A 14076-nucleotide genomic window follows, 5' to 3' on the forward strand; every position below is an offset into this window, starting at 1 on the left:
AAAACAATTTTTTTTATAATTGAGATTAAAATTTTGAAGCTGAGCTGTCCAATATGATAACTCCTGGCCACATGCGACTATTTCATTTTAAATTAAAATTAATGAAAAATTCAGTCCCTCAGAGACACCAGCACATTTATAGCCCACATGTGGTTAGTGCAGATACAGAACATTTTCATCATCGCAGAAAGTTCTATTGTCCAGTACTATTCAAAAGTGTTTATCATTATGGAAGAGAAATTTTAAAAACTCATTGAATTTCCTTGCATCTATTTTATGACCTGCTATCGTTTTAAGTTTGAATTGCTCATTTAGGATAGAGGTGAGAGCACCATACTATTTTCAGTGTCTGGAGACCTCTAAACAATTTAATCTGACCTTAGCCAAAAGGGTACTTAGCAGCATTTATAGGCTTGCTCTCCACCCCACGCTCCCCATCAATAAACCATCACTCTCGACAGTCACCCTTGAGCACTTCCAATCCAACAGACCAGACACTAAGTAGGAGCCTCAGCTGGTTCCCTAGCAACGAAGACGCGACCCCGCCCCTTCCCACTTCCCCTCCTACCTTATTAGCCTGGAAGGGGCGGGGCCAGGAGCCCTGCGCCCAATCGGAGGGGAGCAGAGGAGGGAGTCCGGGCCGCGTCCTCGTCGCTAGGGAAACCCAGGCAGCCTGAGGCAGCTCGCGATGCCGAACGCTGAGGAGTTGGCCGCGCTCGCGGCAGAGAACGCGGCGGAGGAACCCGGCGCCGACCCACGACTGCGACTCCTGGGGGCCTGCGTGGCCCAGAGCCTGCGGCCGGCTGCGGGCGCCTGGGAGCGCTGCGCGGGGACGGCCGAGGGGGAGCAGCTGCTCCAGGCCTTCCTGGGCCGCGATGCAGCGGAGGGGCCGCGGCCGCTGCTGGTGGTGCGGCCCGGGCCTGAGGGCCTGACGATGCGACCCGGGCTGGACGCGGGCCCGGGGGCGGGCTCACCTCGCGCCAAAGGGCTGTTCTTCTTGCGCACTAGGCTCGAGCCTCCGGGGCCCGACAGCCCTCGCGGCGCAGTGCTCTGCGGGGACCTGCCCGTGGCGCCTCTGGAGCACCTGGCAGCGCTGTTCTCCGAGGTGAGGGTGGGCTGGTGGGCCAGGCGCTGGCCGGAACTGCGGTGGGGGAAGGGAAGGGGAGCGCCGAGGGCGGAGCTGCTGCCAGAGGGGGCGGGGCGAAGCTGCAGGGGCGGCCCAAGGGGCGGGGTCAGAGGCAGAGGGGCGGGGCTGTAGCGGGAGCGCTAACGGGGAGCCCAGTTCCAGGAACCGGGAAGAATATGGGATGGGGTGAGGGCGGCGCTGGAAACTAAAACCAGGAGAAGACAGACATGTGAGGCGTAAGTGGGTTGAGTGAGCTGGGGGAAATCTGGGTGGAGGCCAGTCCAGAGTGAGAATGGGAAGGGGCCAAGACTTGGGTCAGTCCGGGTCTGGGTTCAAGGCAAAGTCAAGTGGAGGCTGTAGTCTGAAGAATGCCTGGGTCCTGACTACTCCCTTATTAGGTCAGTATCTCGTAATCCCTCCTGTAAATTGGGAAGGACTGAGGAAGACAGGAAGTGAACAAGGGGGCATTTCTAATGCATCAATAGCGTGGAAGGAGGTGAATGGCTATAAACAGTGTTTGCTTCTGGAGAGGAGTTAAAGGGGGGAGGTGGTTTGGTTTTGAGTTTCATCTCATTCATTCATCACACAGCCATTTCCCAAAGTTCAGCCCTGTGCCAACATAAAAAGTTGGGCATCCATTTGGAAATGCTCAACAGGCATTTGGAGGAGTCTACCTGGAGCTCAGGGAGGAAGGTGGACGTGTGGATTATGGAGTGCTTTGGTGGCACCATAGCAGAAGTCTCAAGAGTGCAGGAGATTTCAGAGGGTTGCTCAGGAGAGATTCTTGGGCCACTTAGACCTTTCTGGAATAAGAGTAAACTTCCCTGCAAGTTAGACATGTGTGCTTCTGGAGGCTTGATGCCCTGTGTCCTGCAGATTGTGAAATAAATATGTGCAGAGTACCAGCTACATGGTGTTTCATGTGATGGGTGCTATGGGGAATGCCAAAGAAATAGAAGACAAGTTCCCATCCATGTGAAGCTTACTTCAAGGACCCAAAACATATGCATTAAATCATATATTCAAAATATGTAAAACTGTTATGACTGGGGTTGGGGTAGAGCTTACCTAAAAGCTGGCCCCATGCTGGAGCCAGGTCCTGGAGGCTCCCTGAGGTGCTTTATGAGGAGGCTGTGGGGAGGGAGAATTAAGGGAAGGGGTTGGATGGATAGAAGAATTCAGCAACTGCCCAGAGAAGCTAGGTCTTTCAGTACATGTGGAAGTATTTCAATATTTTAACAACCAGAATGGCCTTGCATTCTGGTGAATCATCTGATCACCATCCCTGCAGAAGCCTGGATCGAGTTCTATAATAAATGGTGACAATAGAAAGTGCCTTTGGGTTCAGAGGAGAGAGATATGCCTGTGGGCTGAGAAGCATGCTTAGCCTTAAGTGTCGGACTGGCTCCTGAACAATGAGAAGGATTAGGACAAGTAGACAGCAAGGTAACTTTCAAGGTATGGGGAGCAGATTGAACAAAGGTTCAGAGATAGAACTCAAAGTAGTGTAAGTAGGCGACAGTGGGCCCATCTCAGAGTTGTGTCAAGGAAATGCAGTCCAGAAAACAAAAGTAATTTTAAAGTAATTCAAATTCTCCAATGTCCAAGCATTTTCATTCGTGCATTGAAAGAGATTAGAGACAATGTTCTAATTATCTCGACAGAGGACAGAGTGAATGAACTATGGTCCAGCTATACAGTGAAATACTATGCAGCCATTCAAAAGAGTTATTGGTAGGGAGTACTCCTTAGGGTATTTTTTTTTACCATGGCAAAATAAAAAATCCACATAACATAAAATTCACCTACCAACAGCTTCCTAGTATACAGTACAATATTGTCAGCCAAGTACATGTTGCTGTGCAACTGGTCCTCAGAACTCCCCCATCCAGCATAGCTAAAACTCTATACTCACCCAACAGCTCCACGTGCCCCCACCCCCAGCCCCTGGAAAACACCATTCTACTTTCTGTTCCTGTGAATTTGGCTCCTCATATAAGTGGAATCGTGCAGTATTTGTGCCTCTGTGACTGGATTTTGTCACTTAGCATAATGTCCTCAAGGTTCATCCATATTGTTGCATATGACAAGATTTCCTTCTTTTTTTAAGGCTGGACAATTTTCTATTATATGCATATACCACATTTTAAAATCTGTTCATCAGTCATGGACATTTAGGTTGTTTCCATTTTTGGCTATTGGGAATAATGCTGCAATTTAAGATAATCTTTTAAAGAGGTGCAGAATTGTATGTATAGCATGCTACTATTTCTGTTAAAAAGAGAAAGGAGGGAAGAAGGGAGGAAGGATGGAGAAAAAAGAGGGAGGGAAGGAGAAAATTCTTTAACAGAGTAATGAATCCACAAGCGGGGGAACTGAGTGGCAGTGTTCCAGAGCTAGGTAGAAGACTTACTTTCCACTGGAAAAGCCCTTGCACTTTTTAAATTTTGCGCCATGTAAATGTATCACCTATTTCAAAATCCAAAAAAATAATTTATTTTGAAAATACTTTAAGTTCTTTACTTGCATTTCTCAAAGGCTGTAACAGTAACCTAGTCTAGTCAACCTTCTGTGCCCCCATCTACTTGTGTTACACACCCTGAAGCTGATGCAGTGTCACTTTCAAACCTTGCTCACTTCCCATCTGCTAAGCTCTGTCCTTGCCTCCCAGCCCTCCTGTCCTCCCCTCTTACCTCTCTGTCAGTACCTAGTAGATCAGCTTAGCCTCCGACTACCTGTGCCCCTTTTCCTGCCACCTCACTAAAGCCAAAAGAACCCCCCTCCCTGGCCCCTGGTTGAGAGATGTCCTCCTGCCGTGTGTGTGTGTGTGTGTGTGTGTGTGTGTGTGTATTGGCCAGGGACGGGGATGGGGGTGGTGTTGACAAGGAGAGAATGCTATAATTTGGACATTATTTTTGTCCCATTACACTAGTACAAGGTAAAAAAAAAAAAGATGCAACTAAGAAACATTTCAAAGGAAGAATTAATAGAATTTGGTAACACATTCCCCTACTTCCTGTCTTCCTTCTCCAACCACTTCATTCACTCCTGCCAGGTTATTTTTCCTAGTTCTGAAACTTGGATGCCTTTAAAAAAATTTTTTTGTTTGTTTTGGAGAGTGAGCACAGGATTTGGAGTCTGACAAACCTGGATTCAAATCCTGGTTCTATCAATTTCAGCAGTGTGATATGAGCAGGTGAGCTCACTGGATTATGTCCAAATTGTCTTGCAGAGTTGTTATGAAATTTAGACCCAATACATTAGAACACCTGGAACAGAGTGTCACATTTTAGGTGTTTCATAAAGGATGAGAATTATAGTCGCACCACATCCCATTTAAAATCCTCCTCACTTCTCTGATCAATCCTTGTCACCTTGCTCTAACCCAGCCCTGGCCCTTTCCGGAGGACTCAGCTGCATTTCCCCCAGAGCTCTTCTTCTTATAAGCCCAGAGGTGAGACAGGTGCCCTCCTTGCTCTTAGATTCATGTTGAAAATCTTCCAGTTTGAACCTCCTGTCATCAAATAACATCATCCTCTCTTGTTGCTGCATCCTGTGCTGATGGCACTGTCCTCATTTCTGCATGACTTTGTCTCCCAGCTCACTGTGACTTTCCCCGACATTACTCTTGTCTTAACATATGGTTATTTCCATAGACACATGAATGATCTTTCCAGTAGCTTAGCCTCTGGCTTCCCTCCACCTTTCTCCTCCAGTGACCTTGTCCTCCTCCCTGTAGTAAGCACCCCGTCCCGTGGCCACTTCCAGACTGTGCATTCCCAATAACCACCACCTTATGATCCAATTTCATGTGCCTCCTTCTCAGACCACTGCTCCCATCTCTCCAGCTCACTCCCTCTCATACCTTGACTACAACAGTTTCTTGATCCTGCTGGGGACCACCAATCCCTTGACCCTGCCGCTTTCCTCTGTCCTGGCCCACACCCATGGTCTCTCCTCCTTACCCAGCTTGAGGGCCACAATCCATCATTACCATCGTTCTCTTGATCACCTCCTGACTCACTGGCCTGCACCTCACTGTGTGTCATGCTTGTTTGGCAAAACCACAATCCTGGTGAAACCCAGCACTCTGCATACTTCATACTTGCACCCATGGAGCTAAATGGGGCAAGGGAACAACCAACTGACTCCACTCTAAACTCATGGCCTTGAACCTCTAGTAGGCTTTTCATGTTTCCCAACAGATATCCTACTTTTGCTATTCCAACTATTTTCTTACTCTTTTAGATGACTTTCACAGCTTTCTTTTTTCTTCCCTCAAATGTCCAAAATCTCTCTCAACCTCACTCTGAGATGCTCTTGCTTCTTTCTTGGTTAAAAAAAAATGGAAACAGTAGAAGAAAATCTTCATAAACTCTTATATCTACCTTGTCTGCCAATATCCATACTCACATTCTCTGCCACCCTTTCCATTCCTACAGGTGGGCTGTCTGCTGTCATCTGATGCCAAACCAACCTTAAGATTAAAATGCCCCCTGTTCTCTGAATCCCGCCTGTTCTTGAGGAGATCACTCTAGCAATTTCCTTGTCTCTCCTCCATTCTTATTTTTCCCCCATTACTGTGTAATTCCCATGAAATAAAATCCTCATTTCTGCCTGCCAGCTGTCACTCCACTTCTGTGATCCTCTTTATATCAAAATTCCTGGAATGTGTCTCTTCATGCTGTGTCCCATTCTTTTCCTGATTTATCTCATACACACTCACCAGGCTTTTATTTCCACACTTCACAGAGAAGTAGTGAAAGAACTTGGCAAATGTTTCCAGTGATCTCCACTTGACTAAATTGAATGGCCCTTAATTAGTCCTCCCTCTGCTTGACCTGTGCACAGCATTTGTCCCAGCTCATGATCATCCTCTCCTGCCACAAGCACTTTCTTCATTTGGCATCTGGGACACCAGCCTTCTGCTTTCCCATCATGATGGCTCTTCCTCCGCAGTTTCCACTGACAGTGCCTCCTCTTCTTCCCAACTTCCTAACATTGGAGGGACCTAGGGCTCAATTCTTGGACAACTTCTCTTCATTTATTTGTGTTTTGGGGAGCTCTCATTCAATTTCAAAGTTTTACAAACCGTCGGTACCTCCCAAGTTTGTTATCTACATCCTTTTCTTCTCCTCTGAACTCCCAACTAGCATATCCAACTGCCTCCTCCATGTCTCCAACTTGAAGTTCCATGGATATGTCAAATTTTAACATTTCCAAAAACAAGCTTCTGATTTTCCCTAAAGAACTTACTTCATCCTTATTCTTCTCCATATTAGTTAATGGCAACTCCATTCTTCCCCAAATATTGGTGTCATCCTGACCCCTTTAATCTCTCATGACTCCAAAGCCAATTTATTAAGACATCACATTGGCTGTTTACAGGCAAAGATTCCTAGTGAGTTGTATTGACAACTTCCTATGTTGCTAGTAAGACAAACTCAATTTAAAATAGTTTAGAAAGTTCAAGAGCAGTTTCACTCAGGAACTCACACAAAGTCACCAAGATTTGGCCTTTCTCCATCTATGAACACTGCCTTTGCCATATTTACTTTATTCTAAGGCTCCATCTGGTCACAAGATGACCACGAAAAGCTCCAGACTAGTAGAAAAGAGGCATCTCTTCCTCTAAAATTCAGATGAGACTTTGGTCTGACTCTCATTGGCTCAGGTGTGGGTACATGTCCATCTCTGGATTTGGGGAAGGACACCGAAAGAAGAGGAACTACGCTGGGTGGCCAAAATCAGCTAATGTTCACCCTGAAGGTGGATTCGAGATCCTCAACTTTGCTTGTTTAAGGTGCCCCCTCACACCGTCTGTAGACAGATGGTCACCCCTACTGCAGTTGTCTTCTGGCCTTTGTGTCTGTTTCATTCACCTTGTATTCAGGAAGGAGGGATTCTTGCCCTAGGGTAATGGGGTGGCTGAAAACAGAACACCCAACACAAGATAGATGACGCTGATAGAAGTTTGTTAGTCACATATACTCACAGCTCAGAGGAGAAGGACACGGTGTCATGCAGCGCCACACGGGGGTTGCACTTGGGAATAGAGTGAACAGCCAGGGGCTGTGGGAGGCACACTTAGTGGTATCAAGAAGGTGTGGTGGCCCTGGCTCCCATGGAGAATGTGACTGTCTTGTTTGAATGATTCCACAAGCTAGCGGGGAACTGAAGCCTACTGCTCAGGGATGAGCAGGAATTGTATCTGGTCCTCTAGAAGAAGCCAGTTGTTTGGCCAGGGGACCTCATCCACAGGAGCAGAGTGGGGAGGAAAATTTGTGGGTAGGCTATTTGAGGGCCTCCCGATTTTGCTACAGGCCTTATGGTGCTGTGAGCTGCAAAGGGTTGTGTATAGCTTTCTGGACATTTTCCAGAATAGTCTTTCTTTAAGGTTGCAGGAATGGAATGCCTGTGTTTCTTCCCTGTGCACCTCTGTTGCAGGTTGTTATACCCATGCTGGCCAACAAGAAGAATCGCCGAGACTGGCCCCACATGGTATGTCAGGATGTCAGGCAGCACGCCCACAGCCTGCAGTGCGACCTCCTGGTTATCCTTGAGCAAGTGAAGGGGAAAACTTTGCTGCCTCTCCCAGTAGGCTTGGAAAAAATGGCGTTTGTGGATTCCCAAAGTGAGACAATGTGAGTACCGCCAGCCCGGCCACATGGCCTTGAGATAGGGTAGATGCTGGTTTATCGGAATGTGTTCCTCATGAGTTTTCTGTTGCTGACTCTGCATCTCTCCTCGTCCTGTGCACAAGCCCACTGTCGGGCCTGTTGGCCAACACCCTAGCGCTGTATTTTTGCACTGATTTCTTCCCTCACCTCAATTCCTCTGCCTGGATCTCTCAAGGCTATTACAGCAACATGGCCTTTTTTCCATTCCGCGTCACCCCAGGGCTGAGAGCAGCCACACTGGATTTCGGTATTTCGCTGATCAGGACAGTGTCTCATCCTTGGCAAAGCCCCAGGTCCAGTCTGGGAGGCAGCCGCACCTCTTCCCTATGTCTACTTGGTACAAAATGTCACAGAACTCACTCTGACAGCTCTTGTGACAGTTCCAGACTCTCCTCCCCAGGCAGCTGAAGACTTTTTTCGTGTCCTGGGTTTTTTCTTTTTCAAATAAAAACAAATCTGGCTTTGTTGAAGCCTGGAGTCCATGTCTCCTGTCTCCAAGTGGGCATGAAAACTGCAGCCTCCTCTTCTTTTAGAAATTATATTCACCATAGGCTTCCACTTACCATTCTGGCTTGGATCTGTCTTTGTTTCTATCCCTTGGGGATCTGTTTTTCTTTCAAGTCAGGCTACATATAGAAATACTATATTTTGTTACACTTTTATCTAGCATTTCCATGTGCTTGTGGCAACAGGTGGCCATCCTGTATGAGCTCTGTCTGCCACGTTGTCAGGAGTTGCCCAGAGTGTGACGGCCATCACTGTGTATTCAGGACCTGTCATTTGATGTGGAGGATCAGTAATGCATGCCGTGACAATGTGCTGTATACCGAATTTTTTCTATTAGAAGTAATTTGCTACATATATAATTTGAAATAATTTCCCAGTTAACTGGAAAACTTATTGTGGGTTAATGAAAATATTCAACTTTCAAAATAAATAAATTCAAACAACCCTTTTTCTAGTCCCTTTATATTTCAACTTAATAATATTCAGTGTGTATAAATAATCATTGCTGGGTTTGTTTCCCTTTGTTCAAATTTGATAATTTCCCCAAAGGCTGGATCATTTTAGGGGAGGTATCTTCCTCCTTTAATGTTTTTCACAATTTCTCAGCAAATATGAATTTAATTAGATTGAGTAAAGGTGGGTTTCTGATGTGAAAATGTGAATGATAGGACCTCATTTCTGTGTCCTGGGTTCTTGACATGTACAATTTTCAGTTAAGACTTTGTAAAAAACAGCCAAAATGCATTTTTTTAAATCTTTAACCCCTTCCAAACATAGCTATTGTTTGTTAAAAGGTGTATGGGTGGGGGGAAGTTTGGGAATTCCATTCTTCACTGGAAAAGTGAGGACAAAATGAAATCGTGATGGTGATATTCACATGGTTCATTTTTTGGCTTGTGGAAGAAGAAATAACTTATTTCCTCTTGCTGCAGCAGTCATAACTAAGACAAAAATGAGGAAATTGCAGGGAGATAGATGTGTACAGACAAACTTTCTTCTTGGGAGAGCCAACCCACTGAGGAATGCGCTGCATTGTTGAGTAGGGTGCTTGCTGTCACTCAAGCAAGGGTTGAGTAGTCACCTGAATGTTTTCTGTCCAGGGTATTCCTGTATTGACTGGACAACTTACTGGCATTCAGAGTTCTTAAACAAGTCTTCAGAATACTGGTGAACCCCTTAATCTGTACGAATAATGTTGTACATACACACACATAAGCATTTTTTTCTGGAGAGAGGATCGTACATTTCATTGACTATTCAACAAAGTCTATTATCCAAAAAAGTGTTAGATGAGCTAGATGGAATTTCCAACCTATTTTTAAAAGATTTGGAATCTTTTTTGAGGGGTACCCAGGGTGGAGTTTTTTGCACATTCTAGGAGATTTCTTTTATCTTTCACAGCTCAGATGCCATCGATAAGTCAGTCATCTACGCCATTGAGTCTGCAGTGGTCAAATGGAGCCACCAAGTCCAGATGGTGCTCAAGAGAGAGTCTTCCCAGCCACTCTTGCAGGGGGAGAATCCCACCCCCAAGGTGGAGCTGGATTTCTGGAAGAGCAGGTAGGCAGGAAGGCACATGCTCAGACCCCGGGGGGAAGATGTCTTGCAGAGGATGCAGCTAGAGCTGGCCTTAGGGAACCCGACCACCGAGTCTGGTTCTTCCCTTCAGGTGTTTCTCATCATCCTAAGGGTAGACAGCTCCGTGACATTGGGTTGGTACAGTTTTTCAATGGCCTGAGCGATGCATGCTTTCCCCGAGATTCAATAGTCATCCATCCTTTCTTGGTCTACCATCAGTACGTCTTCTGACAGTTCTTCAAAGGCTCTTTTAACTACATGTAAAACTAAATTCTAAAAACATTTATCCTCTCATTGTCTACTCCCTTATCCTTGGACAGTCAATGCCAGATACACCATCTGAAGAAAGAGAGGTTTCTGGAAGTTGGATGAAGAACAGCCTGTCCTAGGTCCCAGCTTATCCTTAGCAAGGCTGGAAAGTCCATCGTGTACTGTGTTTGTCCCAAAGGCCTCATTATTGCTCCTGATCCTGCTTCTTCCCCATTTCTTTGCTCCTGTGTATCACTGGGCTGATAAATCCTTTTCTCAGAAGGAAACAGACAGATGTTGGAGGCAGATGTCCCTGTCCTGGCTTTAGGTGGAGAGCATCCCCATCACAGGGCCAGGCATGCCTGCAGGGCTCCAGCCACGCTGAGATGCCCTGTCTTCTTGCCTGGTGTTTGACCATTCACTGACCTCCTGTGAGCCCCTTCTCTTAGCACCCTTGCTCCAACAATGCCTCCCTCACCCTGCCCCAACCTTACTGCAAGAGCTAATGACCTCCAGCTGCCAAGCTTTTGAGACACCAGATGGTCACAGTAGTGTTTCCTGGAGCTTCCCCTTTGAACCTGTGTTCCAGACTCAGGCTTTTGCCCTCACTGTTCTGGGAACAGATGTCTCGGCTCTTTGGGCAGGAGCACAGCCTCTGAGGAACACCCCGAGGCAGGGTTCCTCTCTTTCTCTCTGCGAGGATGGGTCATCACAGCGTGACTTGCATTTCCCCATGCTCACCTGGATTCGCCCTTCTCTGTGGTACTGCAGGTCTGAGGATCTGGAATACATTTATAATCAACTGAGGATGATAAAAGTGAGAGGCATGGCTGGGCTCCTGGACAAGCTTCAGAGCAGCTACTTCCCAGCTTTCAAAGCCATGTTCAGAAATGTCGTAGCAGGTGAGGACCAGCAAATATTTTTACAAATACATTTGACTCTAATTTCTTATGGAGTGATGCATTCGCTTCTCTCTGTCTGATTTCTGTAGCTTGAAGTCCTTATAACCTTCCAACCTGACACAGTATAACATGGTGGCAAGAATACCAAGTCTAGAAGCAGGAGAACAGCTAAAGAATACTGTACTCTGTTTGCAGTTCCACTGCTGTGCGGCCTTGGACAAATTCACTCAACCTCTCTGAGTTTCAGTGTATACCATAGTTACGGTGCCACACTTCCACCTATATTTCTGGGTCCTTGTGAGATAATACAGGTGGAAGACCTTTACTGACTGAAGGGCACTGTGCAAATGCTTGTTGCTATCTCTCACCTCTGCAATTCAGGTCCCTGCACCCTTGGCTTCTTGAGAAATCCCTATTCCATTTCTAGCTCCATTCTGCTTTTTCTCTTCCTACTGTCAGATGGGACTGCAATTTCCTGGCCATCTGAGCACCAGACAAGATCAGCTCTTATCAAAATTGCAAAGCCAGCAAAGCCTATGATTAGAAGTAGGTAAATTTTGTCAGAGCTCCCTCTCCCATCATTGGTGCACTTTGTTTCTTCCGCTTTTTCCTATCAAACCTCCTCCTTGCCCTTCAGTGCTGTAGGTCAAAACGTGCTTTGGAAGGTACTTACAATTTCATATGGTTTAAGCTTGATCTAAGCGGTGATTTTGAAACATTTCTCCTGTCCCAGAACTCTTTCTTTAAATACAATCTCCCATGTAAGTCCCCGAGATAGAAAAAAGTCCACTAGGTAAAACTAGTCCAGGTATATTTGCTCGTTAGAGAGAGCGGCATCCTGTGTCCAGACCCGCTGGCTGATTCCTTGTCCCACCTTCCCCTTCCCATGGCATGAAACTTGCAAACCACTTAGCTAAGGAAATAAAAGTTCCGGTCTTGGCATTTCTGCCATGAGCTATATGACAGAAAAGAACTGGCATAAGTTGTTAGTCTTTGAGGTCCTTCTGGGCCCTAAAATCTCATCGCAGAGGCTGCTCTGCTAGCACAAAAAGCTGGTTTGGAACAAGATGTCTTTTGGGGCCTGAGTTTACTGCTTCGCCAAGAGATTCTGTGTCCCACAGGAAAGGACTGTTGTTCCCAATTTCCATTTGAATTCACATGGACAGGTGTTCCAAAAAGTGGTTGTGTGTACCCCTGTGGGTGTGAGAAACAGCTGTGGGAAATATACAGACAGACATTTTTTTAAATGTGTTAAAGGCTGAAAACCCTGTTTTGGGCAAGTAATAGTAGTTTTCCATTTATGGTAGTGATTTAAAGTTTTCATTTTATGTAATTTTCATTAGGTTGAAGTGAGGGTCAACTGAGAGAAACACATTAAGTAAGCAATACAGCAATACAGATTGTACACATACATGACGTGCAAAGGAGGCATGAAAATGCCGGAAATTTGGGGCTCTGAAATCAAACATGTAGTAAAAGTATGAGTTAGTCATTTAGTGCCCCAAATATATTTTTCACATTAACAGATTCATAGTCTAAAATCATTCACATGGATTAATCATTATAAAAGATTCATTTCCGCAGGCCAGCTTCAAAAATTCTTTGCAGTAGAGTATATGCTGGCAATGAAACAAGAAAAACAACACCGTTATAATAGTACCAGATAAACCTACTCTGAAAGCAGAAATTTGAAATATGAAACACAATTCCAATGATAGCAGAAAAGAAAATTTGATTAGAGGTGTTAGAGACTTGGTCAGAAAATTTGGCAGGAACTTCTAAGCTGACAGCTGATTTGCTCATTTCAAATTTAATTTTGGAGCATGTGGCTTCCTTATCCTAAATAGATATACTCTGTGCATTATTATTTTTATTAGTCATGATCAGGGTAGTTCACTGGCTCACTGATGAACTGAAGAGAAGGAAAGGAAAAGACATGTATCTGGATCAGTGGGCAAGGAGGTTAAAAGGATGGAAGAAAACACGTGGGAACAGGATTGTATGAAGTAGAATTAATTGGACAATAAGCAGCCTTGGAAAACTCGAAGCAACAATCCCTTTGTGGAGAAAGAACAAGGGGAATAAAAACTAATTAGAGAGTTCTCTTCTCTCGGACAGGATTGGCGTAGTACAACCTATTTGCCAAGTGTCTTAGCCCATTGGTGCTGCTATAAAAGAATACCCCAAACTGGATAATTTACAAAGAACAGAAATTTATTTCTCACTGTTCTGCAGGCTGAGAATCCAAGATCAAAGCACTGGAAGTTTTGGTTATCTGGCGAGGGCTGCGCTCTGCTTCTAAGATGTGTGTCCTCCCAAGTTAGCCCGGTCACCTAGTCAATCTCCTCTTAAAGGCCTCATCTCCTAATAACAGTACATTGCACTAAGTTTCAACACCTGAGCTTTGGAGGGGACACATTCAAACCATGGCCCCAGCCAAGGGTATGTGGGGGTGGTTCTGTGTGGGCAAGACGTGAAAGTCCAGTGGTGCACCGGGGCCAACTGGTGCTGGTTTGCACTGGCTCTTGAGAAGACACTGTATGCATTTCTTTTTAACCCTCTCATCTCCAACCTCCTAGGCAACTCTCAATGAAGTCAAACTAGTAGCTTAAAATTGAACATGGCATGAATATTTGGAATGTTTATACAACAGAAATTGGCAAATGCTACAGATAAAGGCATTTGTCTCCAAAGAGCCTGTTGTTAAAGATTTACCAGCAAACCACTGGACATCACTGTGCAACTGGCTGTTTACATTTACATGTCTTAAGAAGGCGTGAGCCTAGCTCTGTGCAACTCTTTTTCTGCATTTGCTTTGTCAGCCAAGACTACTGCACCATGGACCAGATGGCAAACCCTGTTTTCTCAAATATTAGGCTCTTAACAATCAAGGCAGTGCCTATTTCTATGATTAAAGATTTCACTTTTTAATAAAGGCTTCAAAACAGAGCTTCTTAAATAGAAAGTTCCCCAACTTGATGCTCTCAGCCTCTTTTCCATCACAGCGTGTATGAAGGCTGGAGCGAATGCTTGG

General features: G+C 45.4%; 1 protein-coding gene across 1 annotated transcript in view; it reads left to right on the forward strand.

The window, feature by feature from the left end:
- The first annotated feature begins 688 nt into the window (after positions 1 to 688).
- DNAH9 (dynein axonemal heavy chain 9) overlaps positions 689 to 14076 on the forward strand; it is a 306203-nt gene continuing 292815 nt past the window's right edge. The window contains exons 1-4 of the mRNA XM_069483261.1: positions 689 to 1105; positions 7574 to 7770; positions 9715 to 9873; positions 10912 to 11042. Of these exons, the coding sequence (XP_069339362.1) occupies positions 689 to 1105; positions 7574 to 7770; positions 9715 to 9873; positions 10912 to 11042 (904 nt within the window). The remainder of the gene's footprint in view (positions 1106 to 7573; positions 7771 to 9714; positions 9874 to 10911; positions 11043 to 14076) is intronic.

Source organism: Eulemur rufifrons, chromosome 9 (assembly GCF_041146395.1).
Source record: "Eulemur rufifrons isolate Redbay chromosome 9, OSU_ERuf_1, whole genome shotgun sequence".
Lineage (NCBI taxonomy): Eukaryota > Metazoa > Chordata > Mammalia > Primates > Lemuridae > Eulemur > Eulemur rufifrons.